Source organism: Hylobates moloch, unplaced genomic scaffold, assembly GCF_009828535.3.
Source record: "Hylobates moloch isolate HMO894 unplaced genomic scaffold, HMol_V3 SCAFFOLD_2, whole genome shotgun sequence".
In the NCBI taxonomy this organism is placed as follows: Eukaryota; Metazoa; Chordata; class Mammalia; order Primates; family Hylobatidae; genus Hylobates; species Hylobates moloch.
In genome coordinates this window covers 74,825,784-74,839,145 of record NW_026652277.1, presented here as the reverse complement: position 1 = coordinate 74,839,145, position 13,362 = coordinate 74,825,784, and the positions used below count along the sequence as shown (strand labels likewise).

The 13,362-nt window shown below is 38.2% G+C and overlaps 1 protein-coding gene across 1 annotated transcript in view; it reads left to right on the top strand.

Annotated features, from left to right (window-relative positions):
• Positions 1-1,394, top strand: part of TECRL (trans-2,3-enoyl-CoA reductase like) — a 144,755-nt gene extending 143,361 nt beyond the window's left edge. Inside the window, exon 12 of the mRNA XM_032151791.1 lies at positions 646-1,394. Within this exon, the coding sequence (XP_032007682.1) occupies positions 646-662 (17 nt within the window). The 3' untranslated portion in view covers positions 663-1,394. The remainder of the gene's footprint in view (positions 1-645) is intronic.
• The last annotated feature ends 11,968 nt before the right edge of the window (positions 1,395-13,362 follow it).

Below are 13,362 nucleotides of genomic sequence, written 5' to 3'. Positions count from 1 at the left end.
GTGGGCAAGGACTTCATGTCTAAAACACCAAAAGCAATGGCAACAAAAGCCAAAATTGACAAATGGGATCTCATTAAACTAAAGAGCTTCTGCACAGCAAAAGAAACTACCATCAGAGTGAACAGGCAACCTACAGAATGGGAGAAAATTTTTGCAACCTACTCATCTGACAAAGGGCTAATATCCAGAATCTATTAAAATTTCTAAGGAGGAAACAGTAACAATAAAATTCGCACTCCCTAATATCTATTCAGCTAAATTGTATGATATCATTTAGCGATCTTAAAAAGAAAAGTCAATGCATTAAATCACATATAGCTAATGCAGCTATATGATCAACTACTTGTGATAAATGTCCCTTTTTTGAAAGACTATGAATAGTTTCTGTTTTTGTAACTGGATCCTGACAAATAGTAACCTAGGAAGTTTGCACATTCTTGTAGGACTAGAAGAAGGTCTTTAAGTATGGAGTACCTATATGACAGACATTTTTCTTCCCATTGTCCTACATTCCCTTATGCCAGTTGCTCCACCATATTTTTTTTATATCAGTTATTCCCTTACTGTTGACAGATATACCTTAGTTAAAGGATACCTTAATTATGAAATGTGTTTTTTAAATTTATTTCTCGTTTTTATTTCCAGGTGGTCTCACTGGTTAAGACATCAAAAGAAAAAAACCTGACAAATTTACACCATCTTGTTATCAATAGTAATGCTACAGGTATAATCCTGCAGCAGCCATGTACACATTTTTAGCCTTTAAAACCTAACCTTCATTTATAGGTTTTAGGAGTTACTATTCGTAAGTATGTACACATATGCCTATGTATATGGGTGTGTGTGTAAATGTACACCCTTACAAACTTTAATGATACTCTCTAAATTAATATATAAGATTTATGTAAATAATAAGTTTGCATTGCTGACTAAAAAATTGTGCATTTCTTTTAATATAAAACAAATCTATATAATCTCACATATTCGTGGTTTTTTTGCCACATATCTAAGTAACTTAATTTTAGCTTATGGAGTATTTTGCAGGAGCAGCATTCAACACTGCATAGATCAGTTGTAGGTGTCTCAGTTACATTTACATATCAGTGTATTTGGTGGGGAAAGAAGATGAAAAAACATTTAAATATAAAATTAAGAAAAACATGACATTTATTTATGATAGATGTCATGATTTGATCATATTCATAGGAAAAACATTAATGAAAAATTTAAATGCAGAAAAATATATACACATACTACACAAATTAACTATAACATTACTACCATAGTTACTTATTGAAGTAATATGCTGTCCTAAATATGTTTCGTTATACCATGTTCTCTCAGAGTTAACACTCTCATCCTATAAATAAAAGATATATTTTCAAATTCTAAAATTCTTGTGTGTGTAATTCCAACAGTTGTTATTTTTATGTCAAGATAAATATTATGATAATATTAGCAAGTTTTAAATTCTATGCTTTGAGACATATAGGCCTCATTTCTAATTTAATAAGGTGTGTATATATTTGATATTTTCATAAAAGCAATACAGGGTTTGGTCAAGAAGTTTTGCCATCTGTGAAAGGCACGCATTTGATGCTGTTATAAGCCATATTAACTGGAGAACATTTCTCAAATACTTCCATTTCACATGCAAATTTTAAACTCTATATATTGATGGATTTGTTTATGAGATTGAGATTCAGATGTGGCAATCAATCAGTGAGAGAGGAAACAGGTACGAGGCAGCCTCTACTTTTTAGGTAGTTTGCTTGTTTAAGACAAAACAAGTTCAAGTTTAATTGAAATATTGCATATTTGCTTGCTTAATTACTCTGTTAAACCTTAAATTAAATATTCTTTATAATAAGCATGTCTTTGAACATGAAATAAAATTAACAAGTCTGAGCGTGAAACTTTTCCCATGATGAGGGACATTTTAGTCAGCCTCATCACAAGAAGACTTTTGCTTTTCTCAAACCATCCCATATTTCTTTTTGACACTTGGAAGTATCCCTCTGCTTCTTATATTTTAAACATTCTGGAGCTTTTGTTGTTTTGTTGTAACCGTTGCCAAATTTATAATTGTTAGATGACAGATGTCCTTAAAAAGTGTTTTTCAGTAATTGTGCCTAAAGAAATACAATTATAATTGTCATCAAACTAATTTGGTATGCATGCTTTTACCTCCAAAATCATAAATTATCCTCTTCCTCAGGACACTGTAAACCTTGAATTAGAATCAAATCAACAATTTGCATTATTGTAATGTAGAAATTCGTTCATTTTTTAAACACAGGTATCAAAGTCTGGCTGGCTTACATATCCTAAACAGTTTTAATATGAAAAAAATATAAATGTTTAGAAAAAAATTAGTAGAAGTAATTAAAATTAATTAGAATATGTGTATTAAAAGCAATATTAAGTTGTATCCATATTTTGTTCTTTTATTCTTTGGGTTACATGGGGTATAAAGGGATTGACATAACCTCAACCTGTAAATGCTTCTTTAAAAATCATGGAATTATGAATCTGTTTCCCATTTTCAGTCTTCCCTAAGGCCCTTTCTCTATTATAATTTCTTAGACTGTATTTGCTTTTCTTTTCTATAACTTTTGCCGAATATGTCATTTATTAAAACAAAACGAAGCAAACAAAACTCTAAAAACTAAAAATACACCATTACTGGTTATAAGCCTTTCTTCAGATAAATGCATAGTTCTGTAAATTCATGCCCCATGATGTCTTCACAGATTATCCATTGGTTTTCTTGGTGTTTAGCAATTCTTGTACATATCCAAAGATAGGTCAGTTCAGAGGGTCTTAAGGAAGATGCAACTGCTAAAATAAAGACTGGACCAGGTTGGGAAATGAATCTCACTTAAAACAAAGATTGATAAGAATCTCAAGCAAAAGTGGGAAAATATCATAACAGGAGGTCTCTTGCCAAACTATAGCTTTGCACATCTCATTTGGAGTTTAAGACTAGTAACCAGTAATTTAAATATTTAAATTTATGAGCATAGTAAGAAATATGAGATTTGATAACCTCAGAGTTTTCTAATACTAGATTTTGATAACAATTTTTAAAAAATCAACAGTTCCTTTAATTATTATTCTAGTAGTTCCTTTTGGAAAAATTGTTTGATTTAATTCTCTATCCCAAGACAATTTGTCAAAAAAAAAAAAAAACCCCAGTGTTTTTAAAATGCCACATCTTTGTCTTTCCCAGTATTTTCATAAAAAATAGCTGGAGAGAGAAAAACAAAACAAAGAGATGCATCAGCTGCAGCTACACATCAATTACCGCATAACTGCTTCCAGTGCCTAACCCTTCTACCTCCAATTTCTACTTTCTCTACCTCTAGTTGTTACTTTTAAAATGCATTCTGGGCTGGGCATGGTGGCTCACACCTGTAATCCCAGCACTTTGGGAGCCCGAGATGGGTAGATCACCTGAGGTCAGGAGTTTGAGACCAGCCTAACAAACATGGAGAAACCTCGTCTCTATTAAAAATACAAAATTAGCCAGGCATGGTGGCACATGCCTGTAATCCCAGCTACTCAGGAGGCTGAGGCAGGAGAATCACTTGAATCCGGGAGGCGGAGGTTGCAGTGAGCCGAGATCGCGCCATTGTACTCCAGCCTGGGCAACAAGAGGGAAAGTGGGTCTCCAAAAAAAAAAAAAAATTCTGTTTGACTATATGTGTGCATTTTTAGTTTTTGGCTAACTGTGACTCAAAATAGACTGCAGTGCATTTTATTTGTTAGCAACACTGGTGGAAAAAAATGTTAATCTCTGACTCATACACACACACACAGAGATCAATTTTAAACAACATTACTCCTTAAATGAAGCATACAAAATGAAAATAGTCTCATTTTTAAAATGCGTATGTTCAATTTTATTTCTCTAAAAATACTATTTCCAAAATCTAACCCTAAGAAAATAGTAAAATTCATAATGATATTTAATTATTTTATATATGACCTTTACCTTTATTCCAGTAATTAAACATATTTCCAAGATATTTAAGTTCAATTTTAAGGAACTAGCATTCAGTACATGTTAAATTTTAGCAGCTGACATATGTCAATGATAACATTTGTGCTCATAAAAAAAGGTTCATGAATCAATAATGAGGGTTTTTATTTTAATTTTTATTAAAAAATTTAAAATCCTGAGTTTGCTCCTGAATGTTACAGGTGATTATAACAATTTTGCCTTGTAAATACAATTACAGGTATTTTTGCAGCTTTTGCATAATGATAATTTAAAAACTTATTTTAAAGGCTGCTTAAAAGTTAATTTTCACCAGGTGCATAATGAAGCCTGTAATTAGGCCTCCTTCAGAGGAGGTTTGATTGTGAAAATACACAGCAGCATTTCCTGAGATAAAAGTCCTGCTAAAATGGGATTTGGGTTTTTAACTTTAGTTTGCTAATGGTTCTTGAAATGTGAGAAAAAAAAGTCGTTCAGAAATATTTACAAAACAAATGCATAATTATTGATTTTGTTGAGAATATAGAAGACATTTTCATACCATGTGTTTGGGAAATGAAATCCCGTAGTCTGTTGCCAGAAATAAAACTATTAAAAATATAAGAAGTACTCTCAATAATCTCAGTACATAATTTCTGGTTTATCCCATTGTTCTGCCAGCTTGTAAGCGAGAGTTGTTTATGTCACAGGATACTTTGGGTGTCACTTCTTGCCAGCCAGAAACCTCTGTGGCTGGTGGTGCCTCTACTTGAGTTTTGTTCGCACCTGCAGAGCTTGTTCCCCCAACTCGGACCAGCAGGTTGCACATGGCTCCCGCTAACAGCCCGGAACCCACGCCTGCTGAGAGTGAGCCAAGTGCGGGGCTACGAGGGGTGTTAAGCGAGCAAGTGCAGGATCCAGCCACTGGGCACAACAAGGCGCTGTGGCTGCTGTGGTGCAGCGGGCAGCTCCAGGTGCCTGCACAGGCGCCAGTGTTGTATAAGGCTGCGGCTGGACCAGGCGTACAGCAAGCAGTTTCTGCTGCAGGCGCTGGGGTCTGGATGAGAGGAATGTGGGGAACGTGGTGGCACAGAAAAAGGTGGAGACGCCAGCAACTGCAGAACCCCAAGGGGGGCGGGGTGCTACAACTCTCTCATTCCCACAGCCGGCATCTCAGGAATTTATCATTTTTAAATTACATTTATTTATTTATTTATTTAGTTGGTTAATTATTATGCTGATCATTTCTCGTGTTTTTAAAATGCTAACTCATTGAAACCGTATTCTTGTTCATTCTTTTCATTCATATTTCCCAGGGACATAGACCAAGGCTTAGGATATAAAAGGTGCCAATAAATATTTCTTAAGTGACTAAGATTATAACGGCTTTTTTAGTCCTGCCACCTTGCTCCCACCTAGAACTCCCTGGTTATCTCAGCCCTGCCGTCACTTCCCATCACATGGTGTGGCCACCGAGGGCTACAGTGTTACAGCTCTGGCTTGGGGAATCCTGATGAGGTCTGGGCCCCCAGAAGTGTTGGCCCTCTTCACTTTCACTTTCACAGTCCGATGATCGGGATGGTGTCACCACCCACAGCTGGGCGAGCTGGCCAGGAATGTGTTACAGCCCTTTGCAGGCCTGCCCACAGCTCAGCAAGAAGGCCAGGAAAGTGTTACAGCCTTTCCAGCCTCTGCCATTCGGTGGGGCCCAAGCTCTTGTCCACATCCAGAAAGAATGAGGTTACACCAACAACTGGAGGGTGAGCGTGGCAGAAGACTTTTACCCAGTGACAGAACAGCTCTTAGCAGAGACCCAAAGTGGGTAGCTCCTACCCGCTGGGGGACACTCCTGATGTCTGTCCGAGTCCGGCTGTGTCTGGGGGTTTTTATGGGCTCAGAATGAAGTACATGCTGATTGGTCTACGGGCAGGAGGAAGTGTGTGCTGAGTGGTCTGTGAGTGGGCCTGGAAAAAGCATCATTTGACTGGCTAACAGGCATGAAGGAAGTTTTCACTATGGGTGTGGATTCTACGCGGAACTGGCAGCCTGGGGTTCAGATTTCAGGCTGTCCCCAGCCAGAAGGTGGGGTTTCACGGGAAACCTGCCCCTATTTGCCTAGGAATTTGCCTCCTGCCGCTCTCATTTCTTTGATAAACTAATACTCACAATTCCTTCCTCCATCAGTGATCTGCTTACTACCAATTCTTCAGATGGTTCATTTTCTAAAAGCTTTCTCAAACGTCCTCACAGAGTCTCCAAGTAGAAAAAATTGTTGTGCTTTATCTAATCACCTATATTGACTCATACAATAGAGTACAGTTGGATGTATAACTCAAATAAGATTTTCTTTTAAATCTAAGTACTTTTACTTTAAGAAGAAGGTAAGGGTCTCAGAAAATAAGTTATTTAGGAAATATAACTGGTTTATCCTAAACTATCTGACACTGGATAACTATGTTTACCTGTTTAGACACGAGTTTTCTTATCTGTAAAGCAAGATGTTTAGATAACTTATAATAATTTTTCTCTACTTTTATAGAAATAATTGTAGATTTAAATAGTTGTCAATTTTCATTACTTCTAAAATTATATATTATAAAGCCAATGTTTAAATTCTATGAAAAATATTTATTTAATATAAAATCACTTGAGGTGTTCTGTCCTCACCAGTTGAGTGTTTCTATGGGGAGATCATATGCCAGTTGAACGCTCCCATTTTTTCTGTTAGTAAGCATGCTCGAATGCACTCGCCCAGCTCCTGAGACCTTGTCAGGAAGCTGCTGATCACCAGTTTCGATGTTGCTATCTATTGGGAGACTGCCTTTCCCTAGCACTGGCTGCAACTAACTATTATTTTAGACAGACAGTTTTAACAACTGCCTGACCATCACCTTATGGTTGCCTGATGCTCCTGGGGGATTTGGCTCTCCTGCCCTGCTCATGTCTGCCTGACTGTGTGCCATAATACTACCAAAGAAAAAAAAAAAGCAGGGTTATTTATATTAATTGTATAATGTAAAAAAGAGAATAACACAAAAGACATAACCAAAAATATACAATTGTTTGGGGCTGGGAGTATTAAAAATATATTTTTTCTTTCTACTGTTCTATGCTTTCTAGAATTTCCATGTAAAAGTATAATCTATTCCACTATAAGGTTTGAAAAAAAATTATTAAACCCACCAGACTCTATGAACTGTCTCCTATATTTTTCCCCTGGTATTATCTTCAAACCTATTTTCTCATACTTCCTGTGTTCAAGAAATACAGATCGATGTAATACATATTGGACACCTCATGTTATTTTATACAGCCAGGTTTCTACATATGTTCTTCACTCTACAATTTAAGCATTCTTTAAGAGTTTTAAAAAATATATTAAAATTCAGCTTCATGGCTGGGCACAGCGGCTCATACCTGTAATCCCAGCACTTTGGGAGGCCAAGGCAGGTGAATCAAGAGGTCAAGAAATTGAGACCATCTTGGCCAACATGGTGAAACCCTGTCTCTACTAAAAATAAAAATTAGCTGTGCGTGGTGGCGTGCACCTGTAGTCCCAGCTATTCGGGAGGCTGAGGCAGAAGAATCACTTGAACCCGGGAGGCAGAGGTTGCAGTAAGCTGAGATCGCACCACTGCTCTCCAGCTTGGTGATAGAGCAAGACTGTCTCAAAAAAAAAAAAAAATTCAGCTTCATATATAAAATACATATCAAATATTATATATTTTTATAAATATTGTACACCAAAAATACAATTCTCAGGATCCCTAACTGACTGAACAGGTCCTCTCCTGGCCTCAAGGACCTCAGAGTGACTTAAAAAACTGGATTCCTGGCCTGATGGAAAAAGGGTTCCCAGACATGCCTCGTTACATTCCCTCCCTTTTGGAGTTTATGTCAATGTAGAAATAGTAAGATGGACAAAACAGACTATTTATGGAAATAAGGTACCTATTTATAAACAAACCCTAAGGCAATGCATGGCAAGGGTTAAGTCATACCCTAAAAACCATACAATTTCATTAAAATTTTTAAAAAAATTATTCTGGTGTAATGTGGCTTGCTTTCTAACCTGACTCTGGTATAGCATCACATGACAGCAGACCTTGAAGGAAATAAAAATATTTTACCCGAGAGTATGTCTTTTTGACATACTTTGAAAAGTCCTACAAGGTCCTCTTTTGTGGGAGAAAATTGCGTTAGTAGAGAATCTCCATTATTGCAGCCAGGTCTTCCCTTTCTATGTTTAGGAGAGATTAACAGAGAGCTTGATGGCTTTATGGCACTTCATCTGCATAAGAAGGGCTTTGGCCTCCCCAACTCCCCTTATCTTAAAAGCATTTCTTTCTACTGACTTCAAGTCTTTAGATAAAGCTTATTTCTGTTAACCAATTACCAATCAGAATCTTTGAATCAATCTGTGACCTGTAAGCCCCCACGTCAACATATTCCCCTTCTTTAGGCTGAACCAATGTATACCTTCCATGTATTGATTTATTATTTTACCTACAATTTCTGTTTTTCTATAATTTATAAAACCAAATTGTAACCAGAGTGCCTCACACAACTTTCTCAGAACCTCTTGAGACTGTTCCCTGAAAATGGTCACCCACATTGGCTCAGAATAAACCTCTTAGAAATATTTACAGAGTCTGTTTTTCCATTAACATTATAAAATATTTTTTATAACCTAAGCCTATCCAGATTATTTCAGAAACAAAAAATTTCCAGCATCCTAAAGAGTCCCCTGCCTCTTGCTACCTTGTGGTCATTAAAATCCTTCAAAAATGAAGGTGACTTCTAATAGTACATTATAGATTAATTTTGAAAGTTTTGTGCTGCAAAAAACACAATAAAGTGTTTGCTCCTGTATTTATTTTCTCCTTTTTTCTTTCAAAGCATGTGAGATTAGTATTGTTCATAGGGCTATGCATAGTATTTTTAATTGTTGTATGAGATATATTTAATTTTTCTACCCCATTGATCTCTACTATTTCACTATCTCCTTTCTTTCCCTTTGTTTTCTTTAGGGTTTATTTGCTGATTTTTTTTCTTTTTTTTTTTCCCCCTAACTTTCTTGGTATGATGCACAAATAATCATTAATTTTTAACATTTATGATTTTTTATTTTATAATAAATATTCTACTAAACACAGCTTTTGTTTCATCCCATAAGTTTTGATATATCATGCATTTGTCAGAGGTGTTTAAACCAGAGAAATCCCATCTTTAATAAAGGCTGCGTAAAATAAGGCTAAGACATACTGGGCTGCATTCTTAGACAGTGAGGCATTCTAAGTCACAGGATGAGATAGGAACTCAGCACAAAATACAGGTCATAAAGACCTTGCTGATAAAACTGGTTGCTGTAAAGAAGCTGTCCCAAACCCACCAAAACCAAGATGGCGATGAGAGTGATCTCTGGTCACCCTCACTGCTACATTCCCACCAGTGCCATGACAATTTACAAATGCCATGATGACATCAGAAATTTACCCTATATCGTCTAAAAATGGGAGGCATGAATATTCTACTGCTTGTTTAGTTAGCATATAATGAAGAAATAGCCAAGAAATAACCATAAAAATGGGCAACCAGCAGTTCTTGGGGCCGCTCTGCCTATGGAGTAGCCGTTCCTTTATTTCTTTACTTTTTAATAAACTTGCTTTAACTTTACTCCACAAACTCACCCTGAATTATCTCTTGGGTGAAATCCAACAGCCCTTTTTTGAGGCCTGGACCAGGACCCTTTTCCAGTAACATCTTTCTGACAATGCCCCTGAAAAAACAATACTCAAGAGACCCTGATATAGTTTGGATGTGTCCCCACCCAAATCTCATCTAGAATTGTAGCTCCCACAATTCCCTTGTATTGTGGGAGTGACCTAGTGGGAGATAACTGAATCATAGGGGTGGTTTCCCCCATGATGTTCTGATGATAGTGAAAAAGTTTCATGAGATCTGACAGTTTTATAACCCCTTTCACTTGACTCTCATTTTTATTTTGTCGGCCACCATATGAGACATGCCTTTCACCTTCCACCATGATTGTGAAGCCTCCCCTGCCATGTGGAAATGTGAGTCCATTAAACCTCTTTCTTTTGTAAATTGCCCAGTCCCAGCTATGTCTTTATCACCGGTGTGAAAACAGACTAATACAGTAAATTGGTACTGGGAGTGAGGTGCTTCTGAAAAGACACCTGAAAATATGGAAGTGACTTTGGAACTGGGTACCAGGCAGAGGGTGGAACAGTTTGGAGGGCTCAGAAGAAGACAGAAAAATGTGGGAAAGTTTGGAACTCCCTAGAGACTTGTTGAGTGCTTTTGACTAAAATGCTAATATGGACAATGAAATCCAAGCTGAGGTGGTCTCAGATGGAGATGAAGAACTTGTTGGGAACTGAAGCAAAGGTGACTCATTATGATTTAGAAAAGAAACTGGAAGCATTTTGCCCCTGCCCTAGAGATTTGTGTAACATTGAACTTGAGAGAGATGATTTAGGGTATCTGGCAGAAGAAATTTCTAAGCAGCAAAGGGTTCAAGAGTTGATTTGGGTGCTGCTAAAGGCATTCAGTTTTAAAAGGGTAACAGAGCATAAAAGTTCAGAAAATTTGCAGCCTGACAATGTGATAGAAAACGAAATTTCATTTTCTGAGGAGTAACTCAAGTCAGCTGCAGAAATTTGCATATGTGAAGAGGAGCTGAATGTTAATCACTAAGACAAAGGGGAAAATGTCTCCAGGGCATGTCTGAGATCTTTGTGGCAGCCCCTCCCAACACATGCCTGGAGGTCTAGGAGAAAAAATGGTTTCTTGGATGGGTCCAAGTGTCTCTCGGCTGTGTGCAGCCTAGGGACTTGGTGCCCTGTGTCTCAGCCACTCTAGCCATGATTAAAAGTGGCCAAGGTACAGCTCAAGCCATAGCTTCAGAGAGTGCAAGCCCCAAGCCTTGGCAGCCTCCATGTGGTGTTTAGCCTGTGAGTGCCTATAAGTCAAGAATTGAGTTTTGGGAACCTCTGCCTAGATTTCGAAGATGTATGGAAATACCTTGTTGTCCAGGCAATACTTTGCTGCAGGGGTGGAGCTCTCATGGAGAACCTCTACTAGGGAAGTGGGAAAGGGAAATGTGGGGTGGGCACACCAACACAGAGTGTCCACTGGGGTGCTGTCTACTGGAGCTGTGAGAAGAGGGCTACTGTCCTCGAGACCCCAGAAAGGTAGATATATCTATAGCTTGCACCATGCACCTGGAAAAGCCACAGACACACAATGCCAGCCTGTGAAAGCAGACAGGAGGGAGGCTATACTCTGCAAAGCCACAGGGGTGGAGCTGCCCAACACCATGGGAACCCACCTCTTGCATCAGCATGACCCAGACGAAAGACATGGAGTCAAAGATCATCATTTTGGAAATTTAAGATTTGACTGCCCTGCTGGATTTCAGACTTTCATGGAGCCTGTAACCACTTTGTTTTAATCAATTTCTCCCAGTTGGTACAGCTGTATTTACCCAATGCCTGTACCCCTATTGTATCTCAGAAGTAACTAACTTGCTTTAGATTTTACAGACACATAGGCAGAAGCAACTTGCCTTGTCTTGGATGAGACTTTGGACTGTGGACTTTGAGTTAATGCTGAGATAAGTTAAGGCTTTGAGGGACTGTTGGGAAGGCTTGATTGGTTTTGAAATGTGAGAACATGAGATTTGGGAGGGGCCGGGGCAGAATAATATGGTTTGGCGCTGTGTCCCTATCCAAATCTCATCTTGAATTGTAACTTCCATAATTCTGGCATGTTGTGGGAGTAACCCTGTGGGAGATAATTAAATCATGGGAGTGGTTTCCCCCATACTGTTCTCATGATAGTGAATAAGTCTCACGAGGTCTGACGGTTTTATAAGGGGAAACCCCTTTCATTTGACTCTTACTCTTCTCTTGTCTACCACTATGTGAGACGTGGCTTCTACCTTCCACCATAATTGTGAGGCCTCCCCAATCACATGGAACTGTGTGTTCATTAAACTTCTTCTTTTGTAAATTGCCCATTCTCGGCTATGTCTTTGTCAGCAGTGTGAAAACAGAGTAATACAGACCCCAAAGCCAAAAGGGAATCATTTATGCATACCAATTGGCCAACTTTGTGTAAGTGGGGTGCTTTTTTACCCAGATAAAGAATGAGATTCGGTTAGAGGCCCACCTTAGGGGAGTTAGAGTCTCTCCTGAAACAGAGAGGATTAAAGGCTCCTCTCAGTAAAAGGCAAGAACTCTTGACCAAACCTGGGTTCAAGGCCCAAAACTTGGGAAGTTTAGAGTTCTTCCTATGATTTAGGGGGTTAGAGGCCTCTCTCTCAGTAAAGTCATTCTCTGCTAAGAACTGATCTGGTGCTATGGGATGTTAACCACTATTCTCTTTGAATTAATCTGCCTTGCACTCCTTGCTGTTGGCTGTGGGTGACAGCATTAGGCATAAGCAGGATTATGAAACACTGGGACCTTTTTCTCCCTAAAAGGGGAAAACTTGAGGGCTGATGGGACGGCTGCAAAACGTCCCTTAGCGACCAAGAAGCAGGTGCCTGAACTTTTAATTCAATGTCACTGTAATGGTGAATCTTTCTCTGGCCTCCCTGAGCATTTCACCTTTTTCACCCCACCCCAGGAATGGTTTTCTCCCTTCTCTTTCCTTCTCTCTCTATGCAAACTGGTTAAATGAATGTTAAGAATCACAGTTTATCTCCTCTGTAAAGTTTTGATTTATTGGAAAAAAAAATTGTGAGGCTAGTCTTAAGCTGTAGTGAATCTGTTGTACTCTGTACTATGAATTTGTCTTTCTGTATCTTTCTATCAGAAAGAGAGGTACTTTAGGTTAGAATGTGGGCACAGGACACCTGTAAGCCTGCTGTTCAAGACAGCCCAACAAACTGGTCAGTTACGTCCTTGGGAGCTTGACCTTGTAACCCCTTGGTGGTACTTTCTCTTGGTCTCCATTGTCTAGGGAACAGGAAGTTTGGGATTTGTGTCATATTTAGCTCTAAAATTTATCTTGATCAGTTAAAAGCCTTTGCAAGCTCAAAACTGGCTGCTTAGGCTCCTTCTAGGAAGAGCAGTGGAAACTACCAATGCTGTAGCTTGGCAGCTAAGTCTTTGTCATTTTGTAATGATGGCCTGGGTTCAATTCCTAGCTTAGGGAATGAGTCCCTTCTGGGTTTATATATGTGTGAACTTTTTCATTTGTTGATTCTCTTCCCCTCCAAGAATCATCTTGAATTTTCTTTTCTCTGAGCACCTGGGAGGTTACATTTGGTAAAGTTCAAAAGCCAGAAATACTGACCTTTTTTTTTTTTTTTTTTAGAATGTTATGGTTAACAGTCAGCTTAATTAGAA